General features: G+C 42.5%; 1 protein-coding gene across 1 annotated transcript in view; it reads left to right on the top strand.

Moving 5' to 3' along the window:
• metrnla (meteorin like, glial cell differentiation regulator a) overlaps positions 1-7064 on the top strand; it is a 10798-nt gene extending 3734 nt beyond the window's left edge. The window contains exons 2-4 of the mRNA XM_083524609.1: positions 347-735; positions 5902-5961; positions 6362-7064. Of these exons, the coding sequence (XP_083380735.1) occupies positions 347-735; positions 5902-5961; positions 6362-6678 (766 nt within the window). The 3' untranslated portion in view covers positions 6679-7064. The remainder of the gene's footprint in view (positions 1-346; positions 736-5901; positions 5962-6361) is intronic.
• The last annotated feature ends 5436 nt before the right edge of the window (positions 7065-12500 follow it).

The raw sequence follows: 12500 nt of genomic DNA, 5'->3' as shown, positions 1-12500 counted from the left end.
ATCTTCATGGAGCAGAAACAAGTTTGGGTCTCCTAGTTCGAGCGTGGAAAGATTTGAATGCTAAAGCATCCAAAGACGCCCCAAGTCGGTTGTGTCCAAATACTTTTGCCCATATATTGCTTAAAGAATCATGGAAGACGTCCCAACACTTGATAGCTGCATTTACACTGATGCACAATGTATTAGATACGTGCAAAAAACTGTCCAAGCATCTACATGCAGATGCAATATCGGATCTGCACCAGAATTCAGTGTATTTGCTAACAAATTATTATTATTGTATTAATAATATTGTAGTATTTTAAGCTGATCCATGTCTTGTGTCCTCCCCCTCCCCCGGTTGCAGCGGTTTGACACATGAAGGACACGCCCGTGATGTGGAGCAGGTGTACCTGCGCTGCTCTCAGGGATCACTCGAGTGGCTGTACCCGACCGGCGCCATCATCGTCAACCTGCGACCTAACATGGCGTCTCCGGCCGCCTCCCACCTCTCAGTGTGCATCAAGCCGTCCCGCGAGTCGAGCGGAACGCACATCTACCTGGAGCGAATGGGTAAACTCCGCCTGCTGCTCCGTGAGGCCCAGCAGGCCGAAGGCAAAGTGCATTGCTTCGGCATCCATGAGGGGGCGCTGTTCATCGAGTCCGTGCATCAGAGAGACATCAGCCGCAGGATCACGGCCTTCCAGTACGAACTGGTCAACCACAGACCTGGGGCCGATCCTCAGTCACTGTTAGGTAAAGACTAAGTCCAGTTTTTTTATCCATCTGGGCTTCACAAAGCCACACAGTTTGTACACTTTTAGGACATAAGATCTACGTAGATTTACATAGGACCTGCATAGAGCTACATAAGAATTGCACAGAGCTACATAAGACCTGCGTAGAGGTACATAAGAACTACATAGAGCTACATAATATCTACATAGAGCTACATAGGACCTGCACAGAGCTACATAGGACCTGCATAGTGCTACATAAAAATTGCACAGAGCTACATAAGACCTGCATAGAGGTATATAAGAACTACATAGAGCTAAATAAGATCTATGTAGAGCTACATAGGACCTGCATAGAGCTACATGGGACCTGCATAGTGCTACATAAAAATTGCACAGAGCTACATAAGACCTGCATAGAGGTACATAAGAACTACATAGAGCTACATAATATCTACCTAGAGCTACATAGGACCTGCACAGAGCTACATAGGACCTGCATAGTGCTACATAAAAATTGCACAGAGCTACATAAGACCTGCATAGAGGTATATAAGAACTACATAGAGCTAAATAAGATCTATGTAGAGCTACATAGGACCTGCATAGAGCTACATAGGACCTGCATAGAGCTACATGGGACCTGCTTGTGCCCTACGACAACTGCCATGAGTGTGCAGAACCACCATGAAAGCATATACCATAAAAAAACCAGCCATGACATGACGTAAAAAGACTTGATCATTCTCAATTTATTTCCATTGTATCAAGACGAGACTTTCAGGGGGAGACCTTAGAGCATTGTAGAATTTCTAGATTTTCATAAGGTCTGAAGAATCGTTAGAGGATCTTTTCGAAACGAGTAATTCTCTTGAAATGTCACTGCTGCTGCTGTTTCTGCTTCTGATTCTGCGATTATGAAGGTGATTTGTGTGTTTGTTTTTCCCAGAGTGAAAAGAAAAGTATGATTTCTGGTAAATGGACCCTCGGACTATCAGTAATGGGTATCCGTGTTCGCGGACAGACCTGGACTGGCGTGGGGTTTGTTTTTCTAACGACTTGGCGCAGGTTGGAAAGGGGGTGGGGGTTCCGCAGCAGAGACGCCGATACGTGCAGAAGAACTTGCCGTATTTTTACAAGCGTTGCCTTGTTCTGTTTTCATGCTGCGTACCTGCCGGGCTTCACGCCGAGAGGATGTGTGGCTGCTTTATTTTTCTTGCTCCAATCAAAGCAAATATGTGTTGGATGTTAAAGCGTGCTTTGTTCTCGCCATGCTTTTGGGGTGGAGGACGGGGGATTGGAGGACAGGGAGGAGGACAGGGGGCAGGACGTTCAGGAGGAGGAGAGGGAGGAGTCTGAAATGGACAGGGAGGAGTCTGAGGTAGACTGGGAGGAGGAGTAGGACAGGGTGCAGGATGTGGGGAAGGAGGACAGGGAGAAGGTCAGGGTGGAGGTCAGGATGTCAACCTGGAACTGATGAGCGGTGGGATTGGCAGCAGTTTGGAGAGTTTGTGTGCGGTGTAACAAGGTCAGCGTGTCACTGCGGAATGGTTTTAAGAGGAGTCAGGTTGCAAGAGCCACGTGGTAAACATCAGGCTAATTGTCACATATGGAACTTTAGGAATCAAACCTGACGTATAAATGTAGTGGCTCCTGTAGACCTGCGATCTTGCAATCTGTTAGTAAGTTTTGGCCCAGATGTTCACTCTCCTTTTCTTTCATTTCATCTAGTTAAGCTGTAGAATTCCTTAAAATAAAAGTTTGCTCTGCTCGGGTCCCTATGCTTGAAATGAAATCCGACTCTAGATCCATTCTTTGCGCTGTAAAGTGACCTGTTTTCCTTTCTGCACTTGGACTGTTTTTTTTCCTCACCTCTCCAGCCCCTAACCTGCTGTGTGCACGGGGCTCAGGACCCACTCCAGATGTGCGGAGAATATTTAATCTACGTCTTCCTTTGTTCTCGCTCTCCTGTGAAGTGGTCTCGAACAAAGAGCAGAGCGTAGAGGAGCGGAGCTCGCGAAACAACAAAAAGCTCCAGTCCATTAGCGAGGAATGTGGTGGCGTGCAGATGTTGCGGTGCTCCCGTCTTCCCCCTTTGCCGCTCTGTGAAGTGGTTTAGCCCGCAGAGCTGACTCAAATCCTCGTCCATTCCTGTGGTTCCTTTTCAAGACGCAATGGCGGCCAGCATTCTAGATCGAGAAGTTCAAAGCTGCTTAGGTTGAGTTGCTTTAACACATAACCCACATGCCTGCACGACCTCTGACCCTGACTCCACCACTGCCGCAGGTTGCAACAACATCTGACCTTTGGCTTGCTGTTTGCTTCGAGGTCAGACTGAAATAACCCATGTATAAAGATAGGAAGATATTTTTTTGCTTAGTGAGCAGCAACGAAGAGCAAAGATTTTTCTCTTTCATTTCCCTGTGTCTGATTTACGAGCCTGGGTTTCTGCACTCCTGCCATCGTAAACCCATTAACCGTGCCCCAGTTCCTCCCCTCCTCCACACGGTGGTGTTTGTAATGCCTTCGCCTCACCTAACCTTCTCCCACCTGCAACAACACAATGTGTGTTCGGCCAGGAATGGAAAAGCTCCACGGTTAGCCACAGACTCGTAGTACTTTTGCTGAGAAAGCAGGGTTTAAACTCGCATCCTGGCCTCTGAAAAAAGCATCCCATCAGGTCCTCAAGCCTGGGTTTGGATCCAGGGAGGTGCGATTTTCAGGCCGAGGTCTGGTACTTCCTAAAAAGGTTGCTCTTGAGCAACCAAAGATACAGCACAAGAAATGTGTTCTCTTTGTATATCCCAGATGGTCATTTCTCAGTCTGAAGTAAAGTTCAATTAAAGGGTTTAATTAAATAAAAAAAGAAATTTTTTTGACTAGAGGACTCCCTCATGTTATGTCTTGACATCAAGCGCATGTTACCTCTTCTATAAAATAACATAAGATCCACATAAGACCATGTCCACACGAATACGTTTGTTTTAAAACGTTTCATAAAAGTTGCTCATTCACACTGAAAACGCTCACGTCCCTGTACTTCGCTTTCATTGACTAAAAACGTAATTTCGGTGTGGACGGAAGGTCAGAACTAAGAGAAAAAAATGCAAAATTTTCCAACAAGAATGTTTTTGCGTGAACACGGCCACAAACTGAGCTTTTCGAAAACAGGCTCTCCAAAGTGGATACATTTGAAAACGGCGTTTTCCGTGTCACGTGCCGTGAAAAGTGGAAAAAAATACAAATTAGGCAGCATTTTTGGTCTTCACCGCGATGTTTCACAGAGCAGGAAAGTAAATAAACTCCAGGCAAAAAAGTTTTCAGGCTTGGGGATGAGCAACTTGTGGCTTCAGAGCCTGAAGGGTCCATGTGCTTCTTCTCCTCTTCACCTTCCCATTTTCTCAATCTGCAGGTCAATTGTTAAGATAAAATAGCCTCTAAATTGCACTGGATCTGTGTCCCGTCCACAGCGTACAGCCCTAATTGACACCAGATCGGCCTCAGGCAGATGTTATGTGGCAAATTAGCAACAATAATGTGAACTATCTGAACGGCGGTACGCTGTTACACCACACGGCAGCTGAAAGAGACGCTTATGCGTATTAGCCCGAGGAACTGGGATGTGAAGCCACAGAATGGTGTAACAGTGGTGGCGGTTGTTGTTGTGGGGTTTTTTGGAGGTTTTTCTTGAGTATGACACAAACTAGCACTCGCCACATCACACTTGCTGATTTTTTCATTTCGATACATTTACAGTATTTGGAATGATCTTGTTCATACTACTGAGCAGTATGAGGGATAAGGGCCTTGTTCAAGGGCCCAGCAGTGACCGCTTGGGGTGCTGACTAATGACCATGACTCATGACTGGGAACTTCTTGTTCAGCCACTGTGTACCTTCAATACCTTACGTTCCTGAAACGAAGTTTCGCGCATGAGTCACGCAAGTCGAAGCGTGTTGCGTTCTGCTGATGCGCAGTACAGGGACGTAAGCATTTAAAGGCATTTCGGTGTAGATGAGCAACTGTAGATGGAGCGTTTTTTCATAGCAAATTTATCCGGATTAGTGTAGACGTGGCCTAAATCTGTTTTTCTCAATTCAGATTGTTGGAAATGTTACTCTCGAGAAATCCAAACGTCTGTGCTTCAACGCGAAGACGTTTAAAATTCAGAATGGACCGATCGGTGATCGGTCACAACGCCAAACCCACCTGCCTAATATAGTGTAGGTCCCTCTTGTGCCACCTAATCAGCTCAAGGCCTGGATGGAAGAAGGGTTGCTTAGTGGTTGGAGCGTTGGACTTTGGATCAGACGGTCGTGAGTTTAAATCCCAGCCACACTAAGCACAGCCCTTAACCCCATAGCTGCTCAAGTGGATGATGAGATAAGCTCTATATAAGGGCCGTCTGTCAAATGCCGTAAATGTAAATAAGATCTCTGAAGGTATTCCCGTGGTATCCAACACCAAGATGTTTAATGCTTCAGATTGTTTAAGTCGTGTAGGTTGTAAATTGGACTCTCCATGGATCAGACTTGTTTGTCCAGCACATCTCATAGACGATTCATCAGACTGAGATCTGAGAATTTTGGAGGCTAAGACAACACAGTTATTTTCCTCAACATGGTTCCTGAACGATTCTTGCCATAAATAAGTCTGTCCTGACCAGTTCAGGCATCTGCTACATTTCCAAAGACCCCTCGCTCCTTATGCCTTCCCATTTATTCCTGCTTTCATCATATCAACTTAATAATAAGTCCCACCTTGTGACAGGTTCTACTGTAGACACATAATCCAGATGATCTCTTGCACATGTCGGCAGTTTTAATGTTACCACTGATCAATGTTTATATAACAGCATCAACTTTTTCCCTCTTTCATTTACTGGAGATATGTTAAGTCTTATTTGTGTGTGTGTGTATGTGTATGTGTGTGTGTGTGTGTGTGTGTGTGTGTGTGTGTGTGTGTGTGTGTGTGTGTGTGTGGCAACATAAAGATGTGAGCACTGAAAGATCAACTTGATACTAGAAATGTAACTGCATGGTATTTGTGTTTAATTCTAATCTCTCTCTCTCTCTCTCTCTCTCTCTCTCTCTCTCTCTCTCTCTCTCTCTCTCTCTCTGATCTTTCTCTCTCTCTCTCTCTCTCTCTCTCTGATCTTTCTCTCTCTTTCTCTTTCTCTCTGTAGCCCCGTGTCAGCCCTGCTCAGACTCTGAGCTTCTCCTGTCTGTCTGCACGAGTGACTTCGGTAAGCAGCTCTTTCTGGATTTTTTTTATTGTACTTCTTTTTTTTTTTCTTTTTTTGGTTTATGTAAAAATGCTTCTAGGTGTCCACATCACAACACTTTCTGAGTAGTTCCTCTGTATGGATGAGGATTATAAGGAATAAAACACCTGCTTTTTTACCTAGAAAAGTGTTTTATTTTTCTAAAACCAAAGCTGACCATTTACTGACCAATCAGAATGCAAAAACCTTCTTGACTAATTAAAATGCAGAATTTTTTAACCAACCTTCTGACCAATCAGAATAAAGAAATAATTCAACCAGTTTTGGACCAATCAGATGCAGAAATGAATCAGCATCCTCGCTGTTTGTTTAGAAAATGATGTAAACTGGATTAATATTTTTTGTTAATGTGTGTGTATAGTGGGGCGTGGCAGCATCACAGACGTGGAGGAGCAGGAGGAGGACGAGACGTCGGTGGGCGTGTCTCTATCCCGCGTGTACAGGCAGAAGAGCGAAGTGTTCACACAGACGGGTGGACGTGTGAAGGTGTGGATGGGGAAGCTCCTGATGCCCCACGTGTGCGGGGTGAAACCAGCCGAGGGCGAGTTCCTTTTCACCGGCACCGCACGCTTTAGCCAGGCCTGGCTCAACTGCGCACCCAGATACACGGACTTCCTCCGGATATACCAGGAGGCGGAGACGCAGGGGACCAACCCCTGTCACATAGACACGAACTGAGCCTCACGTCACAAACTCACGTCTCGCCGTTTTCTCTAGAACTCGTCCTAAGCCTTCGAAAGGAAATAAATCGATCAGACTCTTTCCCAAGAGCGAATTTATATACAAATCAGATCTGATCTAAGGAACGGATTGTAGCACACGTGTCCGTCTAAACGTGTCAAAAGAAATGTGAAATATTGCAACATTTTTGTAAAAGATTTTGTTTTGTACAGTTTAAAAAGAAAAAACATTCAATGCCGTTGTGTTTTAGGACAAAAGAAATTGTGTTTTGTTTTTTTTTGTTTTTTTTCATCATTTTGTTATTTTTTTGGTGAAGAATTGTTGATGATTCTTTTCCCTGCACTATGGAGGCAAATTAAAAAAAAGTTCTCTAAGGTTTTTTTATACACAGCTGCTGCGTATAATTTTCCAGATAAACTGAGGGTGTGCGGGTGTGTGTGCGGGTGTGTGTGCGGGTGTGTGTGTGTGTGTGTGTCTTCAACCCCACAGTAAAATCCCCATTGATGATTCATAGATTTGTATTATTATTATTATTATTATTATTATTATTATTATTATGTTCACACTAAATATCTACGGTACTTAAGAAACCCTCAAACATTTTTCTCAAGTCCCTTGTTCTTCTCACGCTCTTATCTGGTGTTTTCTTCTTTAGCTCTTTTATTGATTGAAAAAATAAAACACGGCACGGAGCGAAACCTTTTCCTCACGCTATGACATCATAACGGTACAGATTTATCCCTGAACCCTCGTACCTGACACTGATGGGGCGTTTATTTAAACGACACGTTTGACAAACTCTTCACTCTAAACAAAAGATCTCTTTTCCTTCTCTTTTAGATCTCTTTGCCTTTGAATGACATGATCTGAAGGTATCTAGAATCTTCTAGCTGGTAGTGGGTTAACAGCCCATCACCCTGATTTACACTGGAGAGTGACTCTTGTGGGCGTGGCCTGTATCTCTTTTAATATTTATTTAAATAATAGCTAGCAGCGCATATTTAAATTTATACACGTCCTATAAATTATACATGTTTACTGTAACCATAGCAACCTGAAAATGTGTTTTTTATGCTGCTCTTGTGACACCGATGTTACAGCATCCGACAGCCTTCTGACCAATCAGAATACAGTTAGCACTTTCTGGCCAATCAGAATGCAGAATGTGGTGTAAACTGTTTTAATGATTTTTAATGAAACCATACTCTGTTCCACGTTGAGAAGGAGGAGAAATGTGTGGGATGAACACCACTGGCATCACAGCTGTGATATTTGGCAGCAGATGATCAGCGTGACTTTCCCACGTGTTGTGTGATGCCAGCTGTTCCTGCATCATCCACACCGGTGTAAAGAGCTGAAGACAGATCCATGTGTTTCACAACTGTTTAGTCTGTCCTCTTGACTTTTTACATCCAATAACGTGCAACAATTTTAATTCTCCAAGATGGCCGACATATTATTATATTCAATACAATAACAAAGCTTTTTTCCGCTCACGATTAAGAACCGAAAGAGCTACGGATGGTCATGTGATTTGGTGTAACCTTGCTAAATGGATATTTAGCCTAAGCTTGAGTCATGTGATCATTTGTGTCTCGCACTCGTTTTTACATTTATGGCATTTGGCAGATGTGTTTATCCAGAGTGACTTACATTTATCTCATTTATACTGAGCAGCTGCGGGGTTAAGGGCCTTGCTCAGGGGCCCAGGAATGGCAGCTTGGTGTGGCTGGGATTTAAACTCACAACAAGTTCAATGCTTTAACCACTAAACTACCACCTTTCCACCTTTTGGAAAGTTTGTATTAAGTGCCCTTTATGAAGAGATGAATAATCTGAATGTAAACGTATTATGAAGGGAAATCAAAGTGCTTATCGAGGTTTCACGTTTTTACGTTATGTTTTTCAGAGCAGTCCTCATTGTGCAGTAAATGTCATCGAGGTGTTTTTTTTTTTTTTTCTTTCCCCCAACAGAGCGGCTCTGTTTCTTACGGCAAGCCTTGTGTTTCCAATTTGATCCGCCTTCTCGCCGGAAAATGCTGTCATTATTTAATTAAGTCTGTAACGCAGGGCAAGCAGAAGCCATTCAGCATTGTGTGGTTCTGCTCTCAGACTCCATTCCATAACACTCCATGATAGTGTTATTACTCCTCCCTCATCAACTTCCCCACTCAGGGGAATTCCTGTCATCTTCAAGGGAATTATTGCTCCAAATGTAATGAATCAGTCAAGACGTTTTTGATGTCTTCAGTTTGCTTCAGTCGAATTTCCTTGTGTTTCTGCAGGAATGTCATTTACGACTCTATAAAACAATCGATAAAAGTGAGCACAACTTCATTCTTTAGCCAGGCGCTAACGTGTTATCAAGGCGGCCATCTTGAAGACCCAAACACTGCATTCGATTTCAATTGTGGTTTCAGACTGCACATTGGAGGGAAATTTGTTTATTCTTCAGTGATTGCCTTTTGTTAGCATTAAGTTAATCAGCTAACTGTGACGAGTGATGCGTTGTAACGTCCTCAGTTCAGTAATTTATTAATCTGTAAAGAAGTGACACTGTGTTCAGTCAGTAGGATAAGAGTTTAAGTCCTGCTGCCTTGTATGCAGTAATTTCTAGTTTATAATTACGCAGAAAACGGATTTGACGCTGCCATGAAAGTTTTACAGTTTCGTTTTGGTCTAAAAATCTCATGAACTTGTAAAGTTACTGCTGATAGCTAATGTTGATCAAAACAGCAAATATTATGGTATAGAACTGACACATTTCAAGTGGATAAGCTGACCTTTACTGGTTATAGGCTGGAAATTACAATTTGTTGATTCACCAGTGGTAAACAGTAATGACGTAAATGTAATTCGTTCCTGTTCTTAAGTAGTTTTTTCACGTATCTGTTCGTTACTGAAGTGTTTCCATTCTGGGAGATTTTAACTGTAACTTCACTACATTTCAAAGTCAAATTTTTGACTTTTTACTCAACTACATTTAGTGAAATCAGTCGTTTCTTTTTATTAATGAGGATAAAAACGTAACTGTTGAAACACGCAGTGAGTCACCAATCAGGATCGAGCGCAGGCTGTGTTTTACACGTGTTCTGATTGGCGCTTGGTGAATCTACTGATCACCAACATACAGTTCAGCATCAGTTCAACATCAAGCAGAACATTTAGAGAGGAATCAATGATGAAGAAACTCCAGACTCGAACTCATAACACATGTAACTTTATTTTGAAGTAGAAGTTAAAAAGGTTTTGGGTTCATGATCATTGTAATAGAAATCAATCAGTGTTTAAGACATTAATATCATTCTATTAATAGATCAGAGTGCTGAGAGTCACATTCGAGTCTTTACACAGAAACTGAGGTGATTAAGTGAAGAATCTTGTGATAAAAATGATAACAGGAACATTATAGTTATAATAAATCACTACTTTAGATACTTAAGTACATCTGAAGACAAAAACTTTTGTACTTTTACTCAAGTGAAAGTTTTAAACTTTAATCGGAGTAATATTTTACTGACTGTATCTCCACTTTTACTCAACTACATGTTTTGTGCATTTTGTCCACCTTAAAAAACACTTTTATTTTATTTGTTTGTTGGACGGTCATCTTGGTAGTTTCGCGTGTGGAGCAGCCATTTTGGAAAGTTTAGTGTTTTGGAAGGCATTCTTAGAATTTTTTAGTGAATCATAGAATATCTTAGTTTGTTGTGCGGCCATCTTGAAAAGTTTATTTTGTTAGTTGGCCTCCTTAGATAGAATTGACCTGATGAGTGGCCATTTTAAAGAGCCTTAGCTTAAAGGGCAGACATCTTGGCCAGTTTATTTGGTTAGATGGCCATATTAAAGACTTAATTGCCTAATAAGCAACCATTTTGTCTTAGTTTACTTGGCAGCCATCTTAAGGAGTCTTCAATCCTAGAAAATTCAGTATGTTGGACAGCCATTTTGGAAGGTTACATTTGTTAGGTGGTTACCTTGAAGAACTTGCCTGATGAGTGGCCAAGTTCTTGTAGAGTTTTAGTTTGTTTTGCAGTTGTTAGTTTGTTTGGTGGCTATTTTGGAGGCTGGTTTATTTTTCACATGCCGAAATAAATTCTGAGGAATAAAACATGAAACAAATTCCATTAGAATTTTTATCTCACGCAGATTTTGATAGCTATTAGTTTAAATAGAAACTCGCCTCAGCTCAAGTCTACCACCGGACATTCCACATGTACCACCATTTCATTGAAGGAGAAACGACAGCAGATGCCAATGACATTGAATTCCGGTAAGTTGCTTAAACTTACAGTTTGTCCTAAAATATAGTTTCTAGTCTGGTAAATTCCTGAGCCTTTGTCACGTGAGCCAAATATTTCTGTGCTCTGTAAAACTTGGTGTTTATTATTAAGTAGCATCGCCGTAGACTTTGCCCTCTGTGGGTTTTTTTACTGTTTCTCACAATCTGTTACTTCTACCATTAATATATATTTTTAATCTTTCTTTCTAAAGCTGATTCTGTGAACAGTTTAAGATTCTTCGTGGTTGTTCTTCAGACAGTCGGATTAAAGAGCTCGTAAAAAGCGTGGCGTTTGCAAATCGAGGCTGAATCCCGGGTCAAGTTGTCTTCTTTTTTTCTTTTCTGCTCAGTCGGAAATGTGGCCGTAACGTCTCTCGCGGCGAGTCGGACCCAATAGATGGCTGTTTTTTTGTTTTTTTTTTGCATGCTGACCTGCGAGCCTAATTCAAAAGCCTGGATGCCAGCCCAGGGCCGACTCTCTCACTGGGAAATGCAAACAGAGTTTCTATGGCAACCAGGACAAGAGGCAAAAACTCCTGGTGAGAGGCCTGAGGGGTTTTGGGGGGGAGTATTAAGAGGTTGTGGGGGTGATGGAGTGTGTAGAATAGGTTCGGCTGTGCATTTACCCTGTTGCTGCCTTTCTTCATGAACATGTCTTTGTGCTTAGACCTCAAACCAAAAGAAAATCGGATTGAGACAAAAATGTTGATTTGGAAAACAGAGTTCAGCGAACACACCAGGTGTTACTGCACACATCACACATTTTCCTTTCTGGTAATGTTTTAGGAAAGGTCAAATTCAAGCTAAGGAAAAAGTAGAAGACAACATGAACTCACGAGACGAGACAAGTAACATTTATCGCTTCGCCTAGACGAGTAACAGCAACACTTTGGCTAGACGAGTAACAGCAACACTTTGGCTAGACGAGTAACAGCAACACTTTGGCTAGACGAGTAACAGCAACACCTTGGCTAGACGAGTAACAGCAACACCTTGGCTAGGCGAGTAACAGCAACACTTTGGCTAGACGAGTAAGTGTAACAATCTTTCATTCATTCATTTTCTCCCGCGTATCCGTAATTCGGGTCGCGGGGGCAGCAGTCTAAGCAGGCCCCCGCCTTCGACTGCTGCCCAATCCACACAGCACCGTCCCTTACGGTCCCTCCTGCAGGTGGTGAGCCCATGGGAAGGCGGCCCCACGTCACTCCGACGTCACGGACCTTGATATTTCCCTCGTAAGGGAGTGTAACAATCTTATTAGACGAATAACAATTATGCTTCAGCTAGACAAGTAAGAAAAATGGTCTGGGTGTACGAGTAACTGTATCGCTCTGGCTAGAGAAGTAATTGTAATGCTTGAACTAGATGAGTAACACTAGCACTTTATGTAGTTTTATGTTGTGTGTTGTAACTCTGTTGTTTAGTGTAGCACCAGGGTTCTGGAGGAACGTTGTCTCGTTTTTACTGTGTACTGTGTACCACTGTGTATAGTAGAAATGACAATAAAAGCCCTTTTGACTTGACTTGACTAGCACTT

Source organism: Silurus aristotelis (assembly GCF_946808225.1).
Source record: "Silurus aristotelis genome assembly, chromosome: 21".
Taxonomy (NCBI): domain Eukaryota; kingdom Metazoa; phylum Chordata; class Actinopteri; order Siluriformes; family Siluridae; genus Silurus; species Silurus aristotelis.
This window is presented reverse-complemented; position numbering and strand designations above follow the sequence as displayed.